This window comes from Daktulosphaira vitifoliae, unplaced genomic scaffold (assembly GCF_025091365.1).
Source record: "Daktulosphaira vitifoliae isolate Bord-2020 unplaced genomic scaffold, ASM2509136v1 Scaffold_2, whole genome shotgun sequence".
Classification (NCBI taxonomy): Eukaryota; Metazoa; Arthropoda; class Insecta; order Hemiptera; family Phylloxeridae; genus Daktulosphaira; species Daktulosphaira vitifoliae.
Window position 1 is genome coordinate 36,455,707 of NW_026099573.1, and position 26,243 is coordinate 36,481,949.

A 26,243-nucleotide genomic window follows, 5' to 3' on the forward strand; every position below is an offset into this window, starting at 1 on the left:
CTTGGTAATAAATAGGATTCTACCAAAGGATAATAGTTAGTGAATGTTAATATTTTTAGTTTTCTTTTATATTGAAATGACTCATTAAAAATTAGACAGATCACTTCGAAATATTATATGTATAAAACCATACAAGCAAAATTACTGGAAATATTATACAAAAACAAAACGTNTGACTCATTAAAAATTAGACAGATCACTTCGAAATATTATATGTATAAAACCATACAAGCAAAATTACTGGAAATATTATACAAAAACAAAACGTTTAAATTAGTTCTATAATTAATAAAAATTATCTAATGTGGTTAAAATTATAAGTTTATCCTCAACGTTATGAATTATCACAAAAAAAAAAAAACATAAAATTTTAAATCAATTAAAAAAAATTGTAGTTTTGGCTAGATAAATATTGATTACAGACAGATTATACGCTGAGGACCCCCTTTGCCTTAATATTTGAGGTAATGAGTTTTCTGAATATTCATATAAAATCGCTCGTAAATCGAAAACGGTCGTATATGTTTTATATAACATATTGCGTAGCAGTATTTTGTATAAGAATGCATTTATTTTTTACATAATGAGGAATTATTATTAGCATTTATAGGCATTTTGTTATTATCTGAAATTAATAAGTGTTATAATTATTTTTATTTTTTATTCTATACTATTCAACACTTAAATGATAAATAGGGTCGTATTTATCAGGATTGTTTCTTAATTTCGCAAATGAGTTTAATGAGGAGAACACGCCGCTGTATAGTACTCGGTAGGGGACACGTAGTGATCCACGCTGAAGGGAACTCGTTTGGACATGTAGTCTCGTCACTCGTACTATAATTAGTGGGCACGCAATAAGGCTCAAGTGGCATGAACGACGTCAATCGAGGGGACCACGTACGTCATGATACTTTGAATTCACCACTAACGCTCACTTGGATTACATACCACTTGTGTGACGTCATTGCTTTCATACGATCGGCTAGGGTTGCGTTCGAAAGTGACGTCATTACTAAAGCCCTATCACCTAACCACTATTCCACTTTCACATATCACTTTCATTTGGTCACATGATTGAGGACCAGAACCTGCCCGACATATAGAATAAACTGTGGTAAGAGTCCAATAGTGAAATAAATAATTTTATTTTATAGTTATGAACCAATGATTGATGAATATTATATTTTGGACCATTTTTACACGTTTTTTAATAGTAATAAAATGATCGAACTTAAGTTTAATATAATATATTATGTAAAGATTATACATTTTTTCATAATTTTGTGTCATATTTAACCCTTGAAGATACTATTTAAAAAGATCTAGTTAAAAAGTTATTTATTTATCAATTTGTTTATTAAAAGTTAGTCAATATTTACTGGACTCTTAACTCACTGATAGGGTTAAGTACGCGCTTTTATTTTTCATTTTATTTCAGTTTATTACTCATTAATTATCACAGTTAATGTTAATTTGTATTTTTTGATATTTGTCTAGTTGAAAAAAAATTAATTTATATATATCCTTATACTACAAATTATAAACGATAGAAAAAAAGAGCGCACTCTTACCCCAAGTTACTTTACTACTTTTATTTAGTGTAATTTATATTTATAAATGTATTCAACTTATTTATAGATTAATATATTAATATTTAAAAATCGATAATTAGGCAAAAAATTAGTCATTTTTATATAGGAAACTTTTATATGACTCATAAGTAGCGTTAAAAAGGACTTTATTGTCTAAGACCTACACGTTTATACATTAGCAACAAAATAGTAAGAAATAAAAAATTAATGATTTTTTCATTTTTGAAATTATAAAAATCGTAACTTCCCTAATTTTAATACTTACAATTACTACATTCATATAAATATAACCCACTTTACTCTATTATTTCAGTTCGTTATATGATTTCTAATAAATCTAATAAAATAATTGAAAATAAAGTAATTTGCCAAATAACATTATTTGGAATTTATATTCTCAATAATGATATTATTTCATGAAATTAATTTTTATAGTATTTATGATTCAATAAAAGAAAATAATTATTTTATCACAAAAAAAATTGATAAAAATATAAATAACATTTTATTATAGAAAATGGAAAGAAACCCAAAGTATGCAATTCATGTCAATATAGTAGGGGGGAAATAGACAGCACATATTGTAACGTACACTTGTTTTGCTCGGTATGCAAAAAAAATGCAATGGAAGCTAATCCAGAATGCGTACTTTGTCAATGTGATAAACTTAAGTTAGTATTATTATTATTTCCTATATATTTTATACTAAGGAACTGACTAATGATACGTTTGGTAATAATATTAAATTATTCTACCGCCTTCAAGATTACATTTAATCTTTTAATTTCTAACAATTACATTGTTAGAACAATAAATAGTTTCATTACACAATTTAACTAAAAAATAGTTCTATCATACTATTAAATAATCTTACTATTATAAATTTCCTTTTTGTAAGAAATATTAATAATTTAATTTTCTCCATCATTTTTTTTATTAAAATGATTATACCCGCATAATCAAACTTATCATAATCTACGCAGCACCATAAATGAAACTCATCTTTAGAGGGAAATGTAGTTGACTTTGAATCTAGTTTAAAAGCTACTATATAGGTTAATTATCGAGATTTAAAAAAATTGTATGGAATTAAAATTTCCATAGGCAAATTTTTGAAACTATATGAGTATAAACATGAGTATAAATATTCATTGAGATAAACACAAATTAAATTACTTCATTAAATGTGTGTTTAATTGTTTTTAATTTGTATTTTTTTATAGCGTATAACAAGCCTAACTGCAATACAGATTGAATCATTACATTTTATTTGATACATCATGTAAATTAACATAAATTTATTTACAAATTCAAAAAAAAAGTTTAAATTAATTCATTAACAGTAAAAAAGTGTTATTCTTTCATAAAAACTAATTTTATTATAAAGGAATTATTAATAAATAAATATTTTAATATTGAAATGAATTGTTTTTATGTATGTACTTTTGACTATTAACTTATTTATTACTATTAACTTTAACAAATTATAAAACATTGTTTTTTTTCAAACATTTATTTTATACATAGACAACAAAAAACATATTAGGAATGTTGTTTGAATAATATTATTATTATTTAATTATGTTTATTATCCTTACTAAAAGCTATGGCTTTTGTCAGACAAATCGAGAAAACCTTATTTACTCAATAGTACGTCAATGCATCACAAAACGTATCTATTTGAAGCAATCAGTACCATAAATTTCAAAAATCCCCCTCAATCCCCGTAATAAATGGAAATGTTTCAAAAAATTACAATTCATATAAAACAAATAATGTTGATATTTTAGCTTTCACTATATTGATATTAGGTTCCACTTAGCAGATGATCCATTCCAGTTCTTGGGGTCCTACGGGCCATCCTTATGGGTAAATTCCGGTAAAAGTACACGAATAGTATTACTTCAAAATCAGTATAACAAAAATGTTGTAAACATTTAATTATTGAAATGAGTAAAATTTAATAAGTATACAATTTACATTAGGTTCTGAGGCCATCACAATAATATAATAACAGTTAAATTTTAACGCTATCGTTGGTACCAAAAATATTAATAAAATTGTGTTGTGAAGTTATAGGCTATAATGTGTGTAATTGAATTTCATATTTATATCTAACTCCAATTAATCAATTATACTCTACATGTTATACTATAAATATATTATAATATTAGTACCCGAAAAAATACAGATAATAAAAACATATCCCTATTACATAATATCATTGGATTCTGATGTAATATTATATGACTGTAAAAAAAAAAAAAAAAATGAGTATTCAAAAATTACTTAATAATACCCTTAACAGACACAAAAAAAAACACATCATAGTAAAACCAATACTTTCTTAGCTTCGCATCGAAGCTAAAATGGTCAATGAAACCGAATTACTCAGTAAAATAAAATAAAATCAAATTCACAGAAGGAAAATATATGTATATCAAAAATGACATCAAAAATAAATGTTAAATATATAAAACAGTATTAATAATTGAGTTATGGTCAAGGATTCAATAGGTAATATTTAGAGAATGTTTAAAATAATAAAGATGACTACATAACTCATAAAAAGAAACTGACACGGCCCGCGTCGCTTCGTTATTCACGATGCCCCGCGACTCGTGCCACCTTTATCAGTCATCGCCCTATTTTATGAGTATTTGACTGACCAACGCCGCGTGTTATACACTACGGTGCAAAGTCCAGCAAATGCCACACGGCCGACGACGACCCGTCGCAAATGGTGCAGCAGTCTTCTCCCCGTTGTGAAAGCGACAACGACGACTAACCGATCCGCACCGTCGCCTACAACGCTGCCAACCTTTTGTCGCCTACAACGCTGCCAACCTTTTGTCGCCCAAGGATCACGCCGGACATCGCGTCGTCGACGCCAGCGAAAGTGCCGCGATATTATGCGAAGATTGTTATTACTGTGTTTATCTTTTCGGTTTGTTTTATTTTTTGTTAACATAATCTGTTGTCGCTCATTTAATAAACGGCCCACGGGTCTCTATCCTCAAAACCAGTGTCGACCACATTTTTGCGACGTAAGTCGTGTCAAAACATATAAATTAAAATATATCCATTTAATATTTTTTCAATATTATTTTGAATGCTAGTAAGCATTTAGTTCACTTAAATGTAGGATATATAGTGTGATTTAGCATAATAATGTACAGCCAGCTGTTTACAGACGGTCATACATTCCCAAACGGCCCATATATTTTCTCAAAAAAGTAATAATTATTACAATATGCAGATAGTATTCATATAAGAACAAACAAGCAGATATTAAAATATTAACTGAATAGAAAGAAACTCATTCGAATGAAGTATATTAATTTTCAATGTCATAAATATAATACTAAGTAATAATTTACTTAATTAATCATCAATGTAAACCTAAACAAAATAATAAAAGCTTGAGCATGACAGATCAAATGCTTGTGCCAGGGTATAATGGACATGTCACAATGTCAATGGGTATACTCTACATAATGTGGAGGGCACATTTAGATGTTCATCATGTCTACCCTGATTACATCAGAGGTACCGTCAGTTCATGGAAAGGTAGGAAGGAAGAAAGAAAAAATATATAAGGATCGACCATTAGACATAATATAAAATGTATAGTTAAACCGTATACTGCAACTATATAGTCTTTTACTATTATTCACAAACAAACCACTTGGTCAGACAACCAATAATCAGAATTATTTAAAATATTAAAATACACACACTGTGAAAAAGATAAAATACCACATTATAATAAAATGTTTAGATGTCCAAGAAATCATTTTGATTGTGATTTGGTGACATTATTATGCCCAAGCAAAATAAAGAGTTTTTACTCCTCCATCTTTGATTCGTAATACTGTCAACAAGTGAGGTTGACAAAGATGTGATGGACTTTTCAAACATAACTGTACAGTTTCCCATTTCATAGCCGCCTTATTTTTACAAGGTAGAGGGTAAGGGACAGTGTGACCAGTGTTGATTGATTGTTAATATTATAATAACATTGTATTTAAGATATTATTTTTGTCATATAGTTTGTATAAATAACATTCATATTTTCATAATTCTTAATTTTTTTTAACACAAATATAAAAATAATTGTACGCTCTTATGATTTTTTTAGAATAGGGTAAAAATATTTATAAATATTTGTTAAAAACAAAATAAGTAATACATATAATAAAATAAGTGCTGGTAGTTTTTATTAATTTTATAATAGGAAAAAATATTGTATTTGTACCATATCTAATAAAAACTATTTAATAAATTTTATTATAAAATTATTATTTAAAACATAATTAAATAAATTCTAACATAAATTAATGGAAATAACAAAACGATTTAACAGTTTTGCCATTAAATCAATGATTATATCATAATCACAATTTATTTTTAGTATTAAATTGTTAAAACTTAATATATGTATGATCTATTTTTTAAATTAATTTTGTTTTTTTGGGCTACAGTAGTAATGCTTAAAAATTATTTTAAAAACAAATTGGCTGTTGAAATTATGAAATTTGAAAATAAGTAGTTTAATAATGAAGTTTCATTATTTACAAATTATTATTTTTTATATTCAAAGTATTTAAAAATGTAAAAAAGAGGAATCTACCAAAGGATTATAGATGTCATACATTAGTGAATTTTAATATTTTTAGTTTTCTTTTATATTGAAATGACTTATTAAAAATTAGACAGATCACTTCGAAACATTATATGTATTAAACCATACAAGCAAAATTACTGTAAATATTATATAAAAACAAAACGCTGTCTTTAAATTAGTTCTATAATTAATAAAAATTATCTAATGTGGATGCTTATAATTTTGGCGAGATATTTTTTTTGAAAATTTCTATACATATCAAATTAGTTGTAACTAAATTCTATTATTAGAAACATTTGAACAAATGTGGTTAGACCACGTTTGTTCGTTTATATTTAAATTTATATTTTTACTATTACATAGATATAGGGTAAATCTTTAACTATGCCTCACAAAATATCTTTAAAAGTATTAGAGTTAATCATATTTTATTTTTTTAACAATAATGGATCCGTTGTTTAGCTTTGAAAATTATTTTCTGCTATGATTTTTTATAAATGGCAACTTATAAAATGGCAACACCAATTTTTTATTAAAGACAACATCTTTATTAAGTCTTTTACAAAATGTATAATATTTTACCTCAATCATAAAACCTACTTTAATTTCTGTTATTGAGAAAATACATTAAATGATTTAGTAATTTGTTAACAAATTGTTAAGATACATGCTGAAATAAATATATTAAACAAATTTAAAAAATACATTTTTATTTTAGTTTTTTTCAAAAGTCGTTTTGGTGTCATAAAAATCAATATTATTTTAATTTTTATATAAATACTGACTCAAATTTTTTTTATTTAATAGCAACTTTTTAAGCATTTACAATTAAGTTTTGACTTAGGAAGACATTTTAAATTACCTTATTGTTAATAAAACACACAAAATATGGTTTGTATTATGCATATTAAATTAGTACATTCTGTTAAATAAAAATATAATTTCTATATTTTTTTTAGAAATCAAAATTTATATTTTTAAACTTTGTGGTCTTCTGCTGTATTCTTTCTGATGGTATACAATGTTATAATTAATTACTTATAAATAACAAAAAACAAATTAATTTATATTTTGAACTACTATTAAAACATATTTTTTGGTTATCATTTAGTTATATCAACGAATCATTTCGATCGATATCAAGGTATTAAATTTAAGTATTTATGTTACAATTCCATTTTTATTTAATAAAAATGCACCCTTATCATTATTTTCAATTTTAAGTTTTAATAATGTCAAAAAAGATGATTTAATATTGTAACTATAGTTTTAATAATAAATCTCTTTATGACATTCAATAAACTAGTAATAAGTATTCTATAAATGTTAACTCAACATACATTTTTTGAAAATCCTATCTTTTATATTAAAGGTAGTTATAATACATTTTAAAATTGTATGCCAATCGAATTTACAAATGCGTAAATCTAGTATAAATAGAACCAATCAAATTGTTAATTTTACGTGAAAGATTGAAATTTAACAATTTAATATTTGTAAAAAATGCGAAAGATATTAAAGAACATTACAGTCCATAATAATATAATTGTAATTATAGAGGAATAAGTTATTTAAAACAGCTAAATTCAAGGTTAGATGAGTAAACACGTTTTTTTAAGTAAAGGGCATTTTAGAAATACTACGTCATTTTAAATTAAAAGATAATCTTATGTGTCTTTAAATAAAATAATATAGATAAAATGTTTAACTTTATTTTATTTCATTAGTAATAAATCAAAAATTAACGTTATTTGAGTTAAAAATGAAATTCGTTAAATTTAAAGTTGAATCCTCCTAAAAATAACGAGTAATTATTATCCAGGTACTAATTACTGTCGCAAAAATTTAAAGAGGGACAAAGACTAACAGAAAAACACTTTTCCTTTATTAAACAGGACCTCTTAAAGCAAAGTTTTTTGCTTTGAGAAGTGGTAGCATTATTTTTATTGTTTAAATAATATTTGTTGCAAATTGTTGTAATACACTCGCTACAATCATGAAATAAAATAACAATGAGTGGCCTGTTTAGATTTACTAAGTTTATCGTTCATACAGATATTTTTACAGAAAATACTAAAATTCTGACAATCAATTTTATTTATGTTCTTCATCAAATATACAAACACGATCTTGTAAACCTACAATTTAAATAAATCGGTGATTTTTATATTTTATGAAAAACATCTAACAAATAAATACTGTATTTTTTTATTCATGATTTACTCGTGTATCAATAAAATTAATTTTGTTAAGTTGAACATAATGTTCACTAATACAATCTCTTTTCACCAAAACAACATACTGATCAGCCTTATTTATTTATTATATACCAAACAAAGAACACTATAATACAGAATAATCGGTCTGTCATAAACCATTCGATTACTCTAAAATAAATACAATAATGAAAAAAAATTATTATTTTTTAATTACATATATTTTTTTATTTATTTGATAATAATTACTTTTTATAAACATCCCTTGTAACTCAAAAGACTGTAAACTTCTTTTAAATTACAACATACATATTTGACTAGCTTATAAAATAGAAAATAATCTAATTAATAAAATTACTAGCCGATAACAACTTTTGAACTTGTATATTCTGTTTTTCATTAGCCATTTATTATCCGCCTAGGTATAGAAATGAGAATAAATGAGACCCTTCAAACTTATTTAGGTACATCTAAAATTAAGATGTAAAAAAAATAATATGACAGATCAGAGTGATCGGTTTATCAAAACTAATTCTATTACTCTCAAAATAAATACAGTATTGAAAAAAAAATGTTCGATTTCTTTTAGTTACATATATTTTTTGATTCATCAGCTAATAATCATTTTTTTAAAATAATCCCTTATAAATCATCCCCATTTTTCCAACTTTAGTCATTACTTTAAATTCTTAATAACTTCTGAAATACTGGTCCAAAAGTTGTTATCGACCAGTCTAATTTTCTTAAGTATTAATTAGATTATTTCCTATTTTAAAAACTAGTTATAGATGTATGTTGCAATTAAAAGAAATAAAGTTAACTTTCCTTTAAGTTATAAAGGATGATTTAAAAAGTGATTATTAGTTGATATATCAAAAAATGTATATAACTAAAAAACCAAAATTTTTTTTCAATATTGTATTTTTGAGAGTAATCGAATAACTTATGATAAACCCATCACTTTTCATAGCTCATAAACATATTATGCTAATTCACATCGTCAATGAATGAATTGTATTTACAATTGTATTATAATTTAATTACAATTCATATTTGTTATTGTGATGAATGTCTGCAGATAAACATAGTTCAACAATAATATTTTGTACTCGTTTTGCAAATGTATCAATAAAAATCGTCTTATTGTTATTAGAAACCGTTAATGATGGCTTTGGGATAACAAACTTAAAAAAATAGAAGAATACCTTACAATCTGTATAATAATTAGATTTTGTTTGATAGCTATCTGGTATTTTCATGTTAGAAAAAAAGAATCCTGCTTTGATGATCTTGTATATTTATAATATGTGACATATTACAGTCTTTATAATTATATTTATATAATGAGCTGTGTTTTTATTAATTATTTTTATTTTATTATATTTAAACTTAATTATCTTTATGTTAAAATTTTCTTTATCTCTAAAATTATGCAATTCTATGAAGTGAGTGTTCATACTGCTTCTGGTGTTTTTGATTAATTTCTAATTAACATTAACGGATATAATTTAATACCGCCTGTATTATTCGATTTTTTTTGCTGTTAGTCTTTCTATTATAGTTTTGGTACATTTGTATTTTTGCCAATGTGAAACTTAGTTTTTATTTTTTAACAATTGAATTATAATTTATTAATTTTCTTATTAACCTTAATTTTAAAATTTATTTATATTGTGCGAGTACCTCAAGTACTCACGTATCCTCTTAACACGGATTAGGGTATGTTTTACTATCAAAACCACTTCATTTATTTCAGCCGTGGTTAATAAACCACATTGCATTGTAATAAAATATATTTAATGACAAATAACTAAAATCGAATATTTAATTAACATTAAAAATAAATGCCCTCAATAGTAATCATAACTAACATGTATGATACCTCATCTATATGTAGATAACCCTTTCTCTTGTAATTAGTTAGTATGGAAGAGACAAACTACGTTATTGCTGAAGTCATCAAAGTTTGTCCACTTGCAACTTTTTAATTCATTATATATGATGTCCATTAAGGTGGTCCTTATTTTTCGAATTTCGAAATTTCTTTCGGGACACCCTAATGTGCATGAAACATACCAAGTTTTAAGATGTTTAACAATATAAAGATATAGTTTGTCATACAACTTTAAAATATCATTTCAATTATACCGAGTGATTATTTTGACGTTAGTCAATCGATTTCCCCTTAAAATAATAATTACTTAGAGAAAATAATGTAATAATTAAATTTGTAAATAATTGAATTTTCAAAGTAATATAAAACAATATTAAATCTAATGTCTAGAGGATTTAATCTCTATCAAAACGAAAAATATTATTATGTTACTATAAACAACAAAAATGAGTACAAATTTGAAAATTTTTACAATAGCTCAAATGAAATGTATAATTAATGTATTACATATAAACTAATTTAATAATATAAAAATTGAATAATTTATGAAATTAAAAAAAAACCAAAATAATTTTCTAGTTATTTTATGAGATATCAATTAATTAACATTACAAGAATCATCTTTTATAATATATAGTTAACATTTTTTAATTTAAGATAGTTATTTGAATATTGAGAATCTCGATGAAGACACAAGTAAGAAAATAACTTATGAATAAGTGAATAATTAAATTTTAATAAATAATTTTTTATAGTTGCAGCAATAATAAATTCACGTAAGTAAAAGATATTTGTATGTAATATAAAAAGGCTATTGTATAAAATAAGTTCAATATTTATAAACTATGTGCAATGATTTATTAAGTAATACTATCAAATAAATTAATAAAAAAACAATAATAATTAAATCAGTTTTTATGAAAGATAATTAGTATACATTTTTTTAAAGGACAAGTTCCTGCTTTTAAAATTCCTAGATAAATAATTCAATATTTTAAAACACATTACCATAATTATATTTATCAATAAACATTAAAAAAAATTATTTTTGATCATATATAAATGATATTATATAAATTTAACAAATAAAATATTAAAAATAATATCTTATTTTAGTTTAAATGTGAAGTTTTTAATTTTGAATAATGATTTTGTTAGAGAAGCTTTTTCTTAAATATTTTTGTTGATAAATTTACTCTCAATGTTTATATTGGTTACACATTCTATAAAAGCCATAAATGCTTTATCTTAGGATTATTATAGTTATTATAAAAATGTATTCAATTTTACAAATATTTATATTATCGAAAATATTTTCCTTATTATACATAATGTATGCAATAATCTTAAATTTTTATTGAAAATTAAAGCACATAGTGACACACTGGGTTCTATAATACTAAATAGAAAATACATTATCTACTACATTTTTAGGGAAATCAAAATAAAAATTGGAAATTTTTTTTAAATAATGTGTTATTGATGGTAAGAGGAGTACCATCAATAACATGTATAATAATCTTAGATTGCATTAATGACATGTAGTGAAGGCTAATGTTTAGCTATTTATCCAATAACATTCACATTTGTTTCGAATCGTTTTATAATAATGTTTCAGATAATTATTATTAACATTTTTTTAAGAGCAAATTAATGCTTCTAAAATTTTGTTTGCAGAAAATCTAATAATTTGATAAAAATTAAATATATATATATATATATATTAATCGTTTATGCGACAGTCTTTTTTATTACAATTAGAATCTACATTAGTATTATATTAGTTGAATTGAAACTGTAGTTTGTGATTTTCTTTTTATAGTTGAATTGAATCAAAAAGAGACAAAGGGTAATTTTTTAATTTATTTTGAATTTATAATCTTTATTATTTTAATTATTTAATAACTATCAAATTTAATATTTTTCTTAAATATAATTCTTGTAGAAAATAAACTATTAAAACAACATCAAAGAAAAATAATTTAATAAATTTATTTGTTAATAATTGATTTTTCAGAATAATAAAATAATGTAAAATAAAACTAAATCTTTATTATATTATTAAGCTATGTTTTAAACAATTATTTTTAATTTGTTTTATTTAAACTTAATTATCTTTATGTAAGAATATTCTTTATCTCTAAAAATATATAATGTAATAAAGTGAGTGTTAGTACTGCTTTTAGTGTCTTTAATTATTTCTAATATTTTAATAAATTAATTAAAATATTAGAAATAATTATAATTAACGGATGTTATCCAATGCCGTCAGTATTATTTTTTATTTTATTTTATTTTGTTGTCAGTCTTTCTTATTATGATAGGTTTTGATATATTCGTATATTTTTCAATGTGTAACTTGGTTATTATTTTTTAACAAATAAATTAAATTTTCAGATTAACTTTAATTTAAAATTTTTTTTATATTAAATTATTTCTTAACTATTATTTTAAGAGAAATAGATTGATTGACGTAAAAATAATTATACTCTATATTCCATATTATAATATTTATTTACATTTTTTTAATTTAAGATGATTATTCGATAAACCAAGAAGATTTGGGTAAGGAAACAACTTATGAAAGAGTGATCAATTAAGTTCTAACATATTTTTTTTGTAGATATTGCACTAAAAGCTTCACGTAAGTCAAAAGTCATGTGGCAGTTGTTATAATAAAATAGTATTGTATAAAAAGAGTTAAATATTTAGCAATTATATGCAATGATTTATTAAGTAATGCTTTCAACCAAATTAATAAAAAAACAATAATAAATAAAATAAATTTTTATAAAAGATAATAAATTTTAGTTTTTTTTAAAGAGCATATTCGCTTCTAAAAATTTGTTTGTAAAAATCTAATAATTAAAATAGAAATAAATGTATATATTTTTTTTACTTTGTTTTGCATTGTTTTTTTAATACTGTTTTTAATCCCTAATATTTTTTTCTAAATTAATTTTAATTTAGTTGCAACTGTAATTTGAGTTTTTCTTTTTGATAGTTGAAACAAATCGTCGTGTGACAAATGGTAATTTTTAAATTTATGTTATATTTATAATGGTTATTATTTTATTTATTTTAAAATTATCGAATTCATCACTTTTCTGTATTANTTTTTTTTAATTATCGGATTCATCATTTTTCTGTATTATATTTATTGCCAAAAAAAATTATTGATATAAAAACAAATAAAGCATTATCAATAATATTCATAAATATTATATATTGCTTAAATATAATATTAAAGTTTTATCTAAAATTAAATTAAATTTTAGCAAATTATGACTATATATCAAAGTATAATTACTTTGAAATTTACATGCAATTATTTTAGTATAATGTTTTTTGGAACTTTATTTTTATCTTGAACTGTATTGTTTTAATTATTTTATAATTATCAAATACATAGAAATAAAATATTTTTTTGTTATTTATTAATAACAATAACAATTACAAAATACTAAAATACAATTAAATATTTCTTGAAAATTAGATCAATTGCTTATTTATTAAGTTTATTAACCTGACACGGCACCGCGCCATGTTCTAGGCTGGAGCTCGACCGCGCCTCACTCAATTTCAGACGTCCACCTATTAATATGACAATGGGTTGTCATTGTGTGTCTCCCCGCCCATGACACCGTGATAAGGTCGCCGCCGAATATGTATCACTGATAATGCGTTTTGTTCCGTTTCCGACGTACACCTTAACTGGTTGCTCGATTCTGTTGCTTTGTTTTTTCTGCCTTTTGGTTTGTTTTTATAACGTTTTCGTTATCTGTTCCGCGACCTTTTTTCCTACGCCTTATACGGATAGTCTTAGCCTACAATTGTGCTGTGTCATAAGTGTTGGTGTTATTTTAAAATCGCTACAGCGAACTAACTATATATATATATATTAATATTTAAATATTGGGTACATTTTGTACACGCTCAACCGTATACTGAATACGCGTCAAGTGACTCCGCGTAAAGAGGAATCATAACCGACCCAGAGAAGTTAAGGTAAGAGGCTTTGAGCCGATTCAGTTTTATTTCTAATTATATAAGAAATTAATTATATTCGATTTTAGTTTGAACTTGGAACGGTGAAGTCTCCCTTACAATATTTTTTTTTTGTTCATATAGTTATTTGAATGAATTTCACTGGTGACAGCAGTGAATTTTTATCTGCGTTGCTCGCAGTAACGCGCTAGCTGGATTAGATTTAGCTTCGCTTCTGGGAAATATTTATAAAAATATAGTTTGAGTAGTTTATATAATGCTGCCGCTGTAAATATTGTCCTTGGATAGTGTTGGTTACAGTATTATTATTATAAAGACCTTATCGATATCGACGAAAGTGAATTCCCGGCCGATAATCACAGTCCACTGATAGATAAAAATAGTATACTTTCGTCCGACCTTGTCAAAGTGGCCGATTCCTAGGTAACTGTTATTATTAATGTTCATTCGGTGCCTTATCATAAACGGCGGACCCGTACCAACTTATCGCGGATACTCTACAACAACAACAGCAATAATAATAACACTTATTTTCTACATCAATAGCAAATTTGACCGTAACATTTAGATTGTTAATAGGGCAGTCAACGAATGAGTAATTTTGGCGAATGGCGGAATAAATTCCCAACAAAATTTTTTTCTTTTTTAAAGTTGAATTAAGATATATATAATGACATACTAAAAGTCCTCATCGATTTGGAATTGAGCTTTTTTTTTTACAGCCTCGCAAAAGTTAAAAAATATGAGCTTTTTCAATTTTCTCAAAAAATATTTAACTTACAAAAAAAAGTTTCGTACAAAAGTTGTTTAAAAGACAATTTTAAACAAAAAAGGTATCTTATATTTTTTAATTTAAACAAATATTTTTCGAGTTACATTACAATTAATATGAGTACTAAAATTTATTCTTCAATTTTTTTCATTTTACGGTTACTTTTTATCATGTTATACTTACATTAAACACAATGTTACACATCATAGCTGGTCATACTACATTGTTGTAGAATTTACCTTTTAGCCTCATTGGAATTCTTCTATCGCATATGACACCAGACGCTTCTCTCTACTTCAACCACCCGCACTTAATCCTGTGTCTTACATTCTCGTCAATACCACCGCTCTTTTGCTTTACTGATCCTAAATACTTGAAACTTTCTACCTCCCCATTGACAGTCCGCTTATTGTCACTGATCTCCTCCTTTCATCTACCTCATGTTCTCTTTTGTCAACCCAGTCAGAATTTCTGGTAATGATAAAATTAATTGTCATAAAGTGTCTAAAATTGGTCTTGTTCAAGTAGACTCAATGGTGGATAATAACTTTCATGAAATAAATCTTAAAAGGTCAAATAAAATTATAACTGTATCTTCAATAACTTCTATTGTTAAAATTAATAATGAAATAATTAAAGTAAACCCATTCCTACTATTTTAACCAATCGCTATTTAAAAAAAAAAACAGCAGTGTTCCGACACAGTGTGTATAATTGGGTGCAGTACATATGATATGTGACAATAATTAAAATCATTATCAAAAAATAACGCCTTGATGCAAATCTGTAGATAGTGTTTAATTTTAAAATTTTAATGGATTATTACAAAAGCTACATGATCTCCTATTTCCTTATTTATATCCTAAATACAAGTTATATGCATTACTAGTGCAAAGTATGTAATCGATGGAGGATTTCTCCACTATAAAGTTATTTGACAAATGTATGAAACAACATTTTTTTTCATTTTCTTATTCAGTTTCCCATTCTAAATTTTGATAGAATATATCTTCAACAAAAGTACAATTTTCTTAATCTTCAATCTTTATTTCTATTGAATTTGTATGCTATTGACCTTTGCAATATTCACATATAATAGAACATTTAAGCCCTTTTTTTCGGCAGCCACAATTTTTACCAGCTCAGCACCTGACTAAAGGCCGTTTTATGACAATTATCTTTATTATTAGCAGAAATTTCGGTGGCAATCGACATAATATATTTGTTGTTTGAAAATGTACAATTTAGCGTTTAATTGGGTTTAAACAATATAGCGTTAAATCTATTACCTACTCTATCGGTTGTATCTTAATATACAGTACACTTTAATGATACTATAAATAAATAAACTCACACATATGCATTTATAACATTGTGTCTAATGTAAGTATAACATGATAAAAAGTAACCGTAAAATGAAAAAAATTGAAAAATAAATTTTAGTACTCATATTAAATGTAATGTAACTCGAAAATATTTGTTTAAATTAAAAAATATAAGTTACCTTTTTTGTTTAAAATTGTCTTTAAAACAACTTTTGTACGAAACTTTTTTTTGTAAGTTAAATATTTGTTGAGAAAATTGAAAAAGCTCATATTTTTTAACTTTTGCGAGGCTGTTAAAAAGAAAGCTCAATTCCAAATCGATGAGGACTTTTAGTATGTCATACATATCTTAATTCAACTTAAAAAAAGAAAAAAATTTGGCTGGGAATTTTTCCTTCGTTGACTGGCCTATAAGGTTTGTAAATAAATATAATATTTACGGTCAATATGTCGGGGAAATCTTTTGCACAAATTAATTGCGCTGAATTATGTCGCTAATGCGCTTTTAGACAGCTACTATGTTACGCGACAAAACCCTACATGCTAATTATGCTAGAGGAAAATCTACATAGCAAAGGGAGGAACCAACACCGAAATTTTACCGCCTCGTACGCCGCCGCTCGATAGCGAAATTGCGTTCCGCGAATCCGAAGTGCGGGTTTTCGACAACTCTACAGACCGTATCAGCGAAGAATAGATCAACGCGAAGAATCAGCGGCCCGCCTTTATCGGAGGAACATTCGCTGAACCTCGCGCTTCACACATCAGACAACGAATCTGATGTCCATCAACCGGGGAAAATACGCGCGCAAGCGAACAACTAGACGCAAATCGACGAAAAACGAACCTGTTAGTAGCAACTGACTGTTTCAGTCGCTGGACCGAAGCGTACCGATAGGCGCAGCGAATACAAAAACGACTGTAGACACGCTCGAACGTGAATTTTTCTCACGTTTTGGTTACCCCCGCGTATTTCTTTGTGAAAACGGACGAAATCTGGTTTCTAACAAAATTACTAACGCGATAAATAGACAGGGGGTAGCCTGGAACACACCTATTTATCATCCGCGCGCAAAACCCGGCAGAACGGAAAAATCAGGAGCTAAAAAAGGCACTACTGGTAGAGGGCAACCATATCACCTGGGATACTAAAATACCGTCAATAATACTATTTGCGTTGCGTAACCGTCCTAATGAAAAAACCAGTTATCCACCTTCCGTACTCATACTCGGTCATGTGGTGGAAACGACCTGCTGACTGGGCCGTCGTACATGTAATCACGGCGACTGCCGACAATGTAAACAATAGGCCGGCAAAATAACAGATAATATTGCGACGAGCACGTAGTAAAACATTTTACGGTCAGTCGTGGTGTATTTATAAAGCACATCATTTATCCAACAAACAAAAAAAATTTTGTGCCGGCTTCGCACCGAAATAGTGGGGTCCCGTCAGAATAGCGGAAAATGTGGGCAAAGGGGTGTTCCTAACGGACCAAACCCCCCACGCAAACTTCACGTGTCATGTTTGAAATAAAAATAACTAACATAAATTACAAATTTCGGTCCGAGTACGGGCCGTCGTCAATGTATAGTAGTGTAGATTGGCGGTTTTGATTTTCAGCATGTCAAGCCACAGAAATTACGACGATACTGCACGCGAGCGTGAGGAGCTCGTGCACGATCTCCTCCGCCGGTTGACGGAGGCGCTCGGTGTCCCGCTGGCTCACGCTCCGGCGATTCTAGTGTCAGCAGAGGCGGCTAGGGACGATCCACTACATCGGATCCTAAGGGATCCGATTGCGAGTGTGATTTATAATCGTGGGATGAGGGACGGACGGGCGGCTACTCTCCGCGAGACATGGAGAGACCTTGCCACTGTGCCGGTGTTCCCGCCGGGAGAGGGTGCTGTCTCCCCTCCACAGCGCCCGGCTACCACTCCCGCAGTGGTGCAACGACTAGTGGCCCGACGGCGTCGGACCGCCGACCGTCCCGCACCTGTTCCCTACGCCTGGGACAGAGCGACCGACGTGGCGAGCTCGTTCTCCGGGACGAGCTCGGCCACCCGGCCAACGCCGGCACACCCGGACTATAAGAAGCAGCTTACTCCTTCCGACGTACGTCGGAGGGAGCGGATTAATCGTGCCTTCGATCAGAGGAAAGACCGCGAAAGAGAGGCGGCAAGAAGTCAGTCGATGGCCCCAGTTCGACCCACACCAATATCTAGGACTCGTCAACCCACACTTTCAGAGATTGTCTGTTCCGCCCACACACAAGGGACTGAATCAGCCTCGACATCGGAATTGGCGCCGATAGAGGTCGATGAGACCGTGGACGACCTGGGCCATGCAGTGGAAGATTTCCCGGCAGAAATTGCTTCTCCCCATCCTCCTCCTCGCTCTCCTCTTGATGACCCTCGTCTCGAATAATCGTCCTCCTCCCTCTCCACAGTCCTTACTTCATCCGTAGGTTACGGATAACGGGACCATTTTTTTTTCTCGGTCCGCTAGAGAAAAAAAAAACAACGGACCGAATGTTCCACTCTCCCTTGCCAAAAAGACTGACTATTTCAGTCTTATACGGCAAGTCTTAAACACAAGATCAGTTACTCACACCAGGAAGATGGCGGTAAATCGACAATTGTTATTACTAATGACAATTGTTTTATGTTTGCGACCATTTGTTTACAGAGATCGGCCTGGTCAAGAGATAGACTAACGGTTTGGTGTGGGGAGCTTAATTATTTGGAGCAAATTAATGCTTCTAAAATTTTGTTTAAATTAAATCATAGTGTGACAAATGGTAATTTTTTAATTTATTATTAATTTATAATCATTATTATTTTAATTATTTAATAACTATCAAATTTAACATTTTTTTTAAAAATATAATTCTTGTAAAAAATAAATTATAGAAACAACATCAAAGAAAAATAATTTAATAAATTAAATTGTTAATAATTGATTTTTCAGAATAATAAAATAATGTAAAATAAAACTAAATCTTTATTATATTATTAAGCTATGTTTTAAACAATTATTTTTAATTTGTTTTATTTAAACTTAATTATCTTTATGTAAGAATATTCTTTATCTCTAAAAATATATAATGTAATAAAGTGAGTGTTAGTACTGCTTTTAGTGTCTTTAATTATTTCTAATATTTTAATAAATTAATTAAAATATTAGAAATAATTATAATTAACGGATGTTATCCAATGCCGTCAGTATTATTTTTTATTTTATTTTATTTTGTTGTCAGTCTTTCTTATTATGATAGGTTTTGATATATTCGTATATTTTTCAATGTGTAACTTGGTTATTATTTTTTAACAAATAAATTAAATTTTCAGATTAACTTTAATTTAAAATTTTTTTTATATTAAATTATTCCTTAACTATTATTTTAAGAGAAATAGATTGGTTGACGTAAAAATAATTATACTCTATATTCCATATTATAATATTTATTTATATTTTTTCAATTTAAGATGATTATTCGATAAACCAAGAAGATTTGGGTAAGGAAACAACTTATGAAAAAGTTATCAATTAAGTTCTAACATATTTTTTTTTGTAGAGAAAGCATTAAAAGCTTCACGTAAGTCAAAAGTCATGTGGCAGTTGTTATAATAAAATAGTATTGTATAAAAAGAGTTAAATATTTAGCAATTATATGCAATGATTTATTAAGTAATGCTTTCAACCAAATTAATAAAAAAACAATAATAAATAAAATAAATTTTTATAAAAGATAATAAATTTTAGTTTTTTTTAAAGAGCATATTCGCTTCTAAAAATTTGTTTGTAAAAATCTAATAATTAAAATAGAAATAAATGTATATATTTTTTTTACTTTGTTTTGCATTGTTTTTTTAATACTGTTTTTAATCCCTAATATTTTTTTCTAAATTAATTTTAATTTAGTTGCAACTGTAATTTGAGTTTTTCTTTTTGATAGTTGAAACAAATCGTCGTGTGACAAATGGTAATTTTTAAATTTATGTTATATTTATAATGGTTATTATTTTATTTATTTTAAAATTATCGAATTCATCACTTTTCTGTATTATAATTTTTGCCATAAAAAATTATTGAAATAAAAACAAATAAAGCATTATCAATAATATTCATAAATATTATATAGTGCTTAAATATAATATTAAAGTTTTATCTAAAATTAAATTAAATTTTAGCAAATTATGACTATATATCAAAGTATAATTACTTTGAAATTTACATGCAATTATTTTAGTATAATGTTTTTTGGAACTTAATTTTTATCTTGAACTGTATTGTTTTTATTATTTTATAATTATCAAATACATAGAAATAAAATATTTTTATGTTATTTATTAATAACAATTACAAAATACAATTAAATATTTCAAATGGTAATTTATGTTATATTTATAATGGCTATTATTTTATTTATTTTAAAATTATCAAATTCAATATTTTTCTGTATTATAATTTTTGCAAAAAAAAAAACAAATATTGAAATAAAATCAAAGAAAGCATTATGAATAATATTCTTAAATATTATGTAGTGCTTAAATATGATATTAAAGTATTATCTTTTTCGAAGATTGGATTGACGATGAACTTGATCTAGACCTAAGTAAGGAAATAACTTATGAATAAGTGAATAATTAAATTCTAATAAATTATTTTTTGTAGTTTCAGAAATAATAGCTTTACGTAAGTAAACGATATTTGTCTGTGATATAAAAAGCGTATTGTATAAAATAATTTTAATATTTATGAACTCTATTATAAAATATTATCTTGAATATCGTTGAGTTGCAACTGTAATTTGTTTTTTTTTTTTTGTAGAAGAAGTAGAAGAAACGAAAAGTAGTATGACGAATGGTAATTTTTTAATTTATGTTATATTTTTAATGACTATTATTTTATTTATTTTGTAATTATTTTTTTATTTTGTTTTAAATTATTTTTTTAATACTGTTTTTAATCCCTAATAATTTTTTTGTAAATTAATTTTAATTTGTTGCAACTGTAATTTGAGCTTTTCTTTTTGATAGTTGAAACAAATCGTGGTGTGGCAAATGGTAATTTTTAAATTAATGTTATATTTATAATGGTTATTATTTTATTTATTTTAAAATTATCGAATTCATCATTTTTCTGTATTATAACTTTTCCAAAAAAAAATATTGAAATGAAAACAAATAAAGCATTATCAATAATATTCATAAAAATTATATATTGCTTAAATATGATATTAAAGTTTTATGTAAAATTATGACTATATTTCAATGTAAAATTACTTTGAAATATACAGGCAATTATTTTAGTGTAAATATTATTGGAAATTCATATTAAATTCGTTGAGTTACAACAGTAATTTGTGTTTTTCTTTTTGATAGTTGAAATGAATAGCAGCTTGACAAATAGTAATTTTTAAATTTATGTTATATTTGTAGTTATGTGGTTATTTTATATTAATGTACTACAAAATGACTAAAACACAAAACAATAATTTTTATTAGATATAAAAGTGATTTATACAATTTATAACACAATTTATGTATAATTAAGGTTGGTATAATAAAGATTATAACAATGCGAGACTAAATTAAAACTAAATAACATTACAGTACCTCACTACGGTGTACAATTATCATATACATATATACATGCTCTCTGTAACCTATTATTCATAGTACTTAAAAATAATTTGCACTTACAAAAATCATTGACACATATTTTGACCCCGACAAATTTTTAATCACTATTATATTTTATTCTACTTTAGTTTTAATTTCGTTTAGTTACAACTGTAATTTGTGTTTTTCTTTTTGATAGCTGAAAGGAAGACAAATGGTAATTTTTAAATTTATAATCGCTATTATTTTAATTATCTTATAATTATCAAATTCAATATTTGCTGTCTCAGTCACGGATTGTTTATTATCAATTATTATTATCAATAGATATACTTTCTGTATTGTCAGTTAGTGTATTTATAAACTCATAATAATGTGCCTTACTACAATTGATAATAACAATGCTGTGTACCTGCTAATATCGATGTTATAAAAATCCAATTAGCTACCTGTATTTACAATCCCATGTGTATTATACATGTATATTAACTCAAAATTTTGAAACTTTAAATGTTTATATCTAATAAACTAATAAAGTTATACTAAAAATTCAAATTCCATTTACTATTAAATTAAAAACTCAAACATTTTATTAAATGAAAAATATGTGTTACCATTTAAAAAAACAAAGTTGACCTCCCTCCAAGGCATAAGGGATGAACTTAAAAAGTATTACATAGTTAAAAATTCAAGAATAATGTGTAACTAAAAATAATAAAAAAAAAAAATGTTTAAATTATTTGTATTCTGCAAGTAATTGTGTGGGTTATGATAAAAAAATCACCCTGTATACTATATTTCAATTATTTTCTTTCGGAGATCAAAATTCAAATTTTCTACGCTAGCGAATCTATTAAACCAGCTTACTTTTTAAATACTTTTATAGGGTTACATTCCACGCATCTCTATTCTTTTCAAGTTCTCTATTGCAATAGTCTAATTTTAACATCTATATAAAATTACGATCCAAATTAAATGTTTCATTTTAACTACATTTTTTTCTAATATTATGGTTAATATTTTTTGAAAAAGACTTAATTTTTTAATTAAATTTTACCTTGACTTGACTTATTTATTTGATTATTATTTTTTGTCACCCATAAACTGAACTTGCTGTGTTTTTTAAGTATATGAAATAATTTAATAGCTTTATATTTTTCCTCCTTTTAGATTTATTCCTGCGATATTTTCTTTACTACAGGCTAGAATTTTCATTCACATTGCGTTTATTTTTATACTTAATTCACTTTCCATTGTTTCTACATTTCTTTTTTTATTACTTCTTTACAATAATATCATTACATAACAAAATATCGTGTTATATACTATAAATTTTAATATGTAAAACTAGATGTTAATAAATTTCTTGATTGATACATTTTGTTTAATAATAAGTAAACTTATAACTTATAATATAATTGGAATTGATCACTTGAGCCTAATATTATTTAAAATATATTTAAAGTATTAATTGAAAACTAATAAATAATACAAATATTTATTAGTCTAAGTATGAGTTTAGCGCTGATGATGGTAACATTGTTTCTGAAATATACTGGAAATTATTGTATTTTTTGAATCTCTTTAAAATAAATATTTTTAGTTCCAAATTAATATTTTAAATTTTAAATTAATGTAATAACATTTGATAAAGTAATTTAGCTCATAATTTGATTATTATTTAAAAATGTTAACAGAATCTTCTTCAAATCTCACTCCGCCATCCTCCTCAAGACCTGTTCATAGTAGTGATAATGATGATGATGATGATAACGAATCAGTTGGTAAGTTAAATCAATTTTGATATTAGGTATTTCAAATATTTCATGTTATAAAAAGTTAAATATTATATAAAGGTTTTATACAATAAAATCTATAGTGACATACTACTTTTTTATTTTATTAAATAATTTTGTGTAAAATCCAAGACATATAAAAAAACAAATATAACTTCAATTTTGCACTAATTTATAAGATATTTGTTTTACATTTAATAATAAATAATTATAATTAAATAATATATTATAAATAGATTTCTTCGATAATAATACCCCAAAATTTGAAATCATCAAAATAAAGTATTAATTTTTAATAGACTACTCAAGGAATTACTAAAAATTTCTATCCTTTTTTTCTACCATAAAACTTTATTTATATGCTGTCATATTTCCTGTAAATTACTATTGATAAGTACTTTAAAATGTGTTTTTCTAAAATGCATTTGTAATTTAACTTTTAATTTTTAAAACAAAAATGTATACTTTAATTATAATATATTTTAATCACAACGTGTTTTTCTAATAAAATTAATTTAAAATAATAGAAGTTCCACTAATCAGAACAAGAACTTCCACACCTCAATCGACATCTATACCACAGCCAACTTCAAAACCTCTTTCTAAGACTTCTTCACAATCTGAATCAAATGAAAATCAAGGTAATAGTAATTCTAATATATTTCAATCAAAGTATAGTTAACATTACCTTAATAATAAAATTATCTAGATTAAGAAGAAATAAATGAGTTATAAATAAAATAAACATTACTTTTAACTTATATTAAAAATTTAGTTTAGTCTAATTTAATACTTCATTTATGATGTTGATTAAATACACTACGCAAAACACTCAAATATTCATTCATTTTCTCATTCAAAAATAACTACTTATATAAAAACATAATAATTAACAATGTAAGTGTCTATCACAATTACAATAATGTAATGTTTAGAAAGTTGTAATAATTAATACCAAAATGATCTAATATAACTTACTTTACGAATTTCAAAATTTTTTTGGAGACATCGCTCAATTTTTTTTTTTTTTTTGTATAAAAAAATTTGTGGTATGTACAAACTTTTGAAATAACTCAAACTAAAATTAGAAATACATATGAATCCGGTCTTTATTTCAAAATTATCAGGATAAACATAAATAATGTTTTATAATTGATAAATTGAGAAAAACATAAAAGTTACCAAAGAAATCCTTAAAACTGTTTTTACTTGTCGATTAATTAAGTGATAAATGAATCACTCTATATTTGTTAATTATAAAAGGCTGTATGGTTAACGGTGTATATTATTATATGCACATACAAATTATTAGGAATGGAAACATTCTATCAAGAACTGTCTCACATAAGATCTTAACTGTTTGGTCCGCACATTTTATTTCGCATGTCTATCATTCCACTCTTCTTAGCACCAGTTCCAAATCACGATGATATATAATGTTTACTGACACGGCCACGGCGTGTCACCCTTGTGACACCCACGGTCGTGTCAGCTCCTTACCGCTCCACTGCAAACCGAACCGTTACTCACACGCGTTATTGTCGTTGTGTTAAGTCCAACAAACGCCTAGCGTCATATGCTCACCGCATTAATGAGCGAGTCAGTCATTTTTGTGACACCGATAACGAGTTTTACCCTTTACGTATTTTTCTACTTTATAGTTATGAAAAATAAATTGTTTTTGACAATTTCGGAGAAAAAACCAAACTCACACTTCTATTGTCATCTTATCAATATTTTGTAAAAAAATCTTTAAGGTTACTAAAAGTAATAAAATTAGTCAACGATATCAATCCAGTGGTAGTTGAATATTAGGAATGATAGTAAACGGCACAGTGGGGTCGTGGCATAGTTGGGTCCAGTATAGATGATTAGGGTGGCCCTCAAAAATCGGATGTCTTTTTTTTTTTTACGCTACCCCTTAATTTTTTTTTAATGGTCAAAAAAATGAGCTGTGCAAAATTTGGGACCGATCCGTTAAGGTTAACCCGTGCCCCCGGGCCTATGAAGTAGAGTCGAAGAGTCAAATTTAATAGAAATAACTGATCTATGTCTCGTAACTTTTTTTTCTCTTAACTTAGAATTATAAAAGTAAAACTCAAGTAAAGGAAATTTTACAAGAAATTCAAAAATAATAACTTCAATGCTGTTTTCTCAATAAATAACCCACAAAAACACTACATACAGTAAAAAACATGTGAAAGTCTTAAAATACGTTATAACTGATTTTGTTGATTTTTAATTATTTATTTTCATTTTATTTTTTGGAAAACGCATATTCGTTTAAAAAAAGATTCTAGAAGTTTAATTTTTTATGCCAAGTACGATAATTATATTAGACTTATTATTTTATGGACAGTTAATTAATGATTAATTACAAA

General features: G+C 26.0%; 2 protein-coding genes across 11 annotated transcripts in view; both read left to right on the top strand.

Annotated features, from left to right (window-relative positions):
- The window catches only part of LOC126900083 (uncharacterized), a 64,209-nt gene extending 61,213 nt beyond the window's left edge, over nt 1-2,996 (top strand). Inside the window, exons 20-21 of the mRNA XM_050675533.1 lie at nt 2,110-2,266; nt 2,819-2,996. Coding sequence (XP_050531490.1) covers nt 2,110-2,266; nt 2,819-2,825 — 164 coding nt within the window. The 3' untranslated portion in view covers nt 2,826-2,996. The remainder of the gene's footprint in view (nt 1-2,109; nt 2,267-2,818) is intronic.
- A 4,001-nt stretch (nt 2,997-6,997) lies between these two features.
- The window catches only part of LOC126899285 (E3 ubiquitin-protein ligase RNF4-like), a 30,660-nt gene continuing 11,414 nt past the window's right edge, over nt 6,998-26,243 (top strand). The window contains exons 1-20 of one of the 10 annotated variants that reach the window (XM_050674031.1): nt 6,998-7,113; nt 7,182-7,236; nt 7,334-7,366; nt 10,990-11,028; nt 11,088-11,108; nt 12,155-12,181; nt 12,868-12,897; nt 12,956-12,976; nt 13,337-13,363; nt 19,928-19,957; nt 20,017-20,037; nt 20,398-20,424; nt 21,025-21,057; nt 21,117-21,137; nt 21,273-21,308; nt 21,482-21,508; nt 21,827-21,853; nt 22,266-22,283; nt 23,764-23,850; nt 24,390-24,503. In XM_050674031.1, coding sequence (XP_050529988.1) covers nt 7,111-7,113; nt 7,182-7,236; nt 7,334-7,366; nt 10,990-11,028; nt 11,088-11,108; nt 12,155-12,181; nt 12,868-12,897; nt 12,956-12,976; nt 13,337-13,363; nt 19,928-19,957; nt 20,017-20,037; nt 20,398-20,424; nt 21,025-21,057; nt 21,117-21,137; nt 21,273-21,308; nt 21,482-21,508; nt 21,827-21,853; nt 22,266-22,283; nt 23,764-23,850; nt 24,390-24,503 — 697 coding nt within the window. In that variant the 5' untranslated portion in view covers nt 6,998-7,110. The remainder of the gene's footprint in view (nt 7,114-7,181; nt 7,237-7,333; nt 7,367-10,989; nt 11,029-11,087; nt 11,109-12,154; nt 12,182-12,867; nt 12,898-12,955; nt 12,977-13,336; nt 13,364-19,927; nt 19,958-20,016; nt 20,038-20,397; nt 20,425-21,024; nt 21,058-21,116; nt 21,138-21,272; nt 21,309-21,481; nt 21,509-21,826; nt 21,854-22,265; nt 22,284-23,763; nt 23,851-24,389; nt 24,504-26,243) is intronic. The other 9 variants (XM_050674019.1, XM_050674020.1, XM_050674024.1 and 6 more) reach the window with 9 other exon arrangements.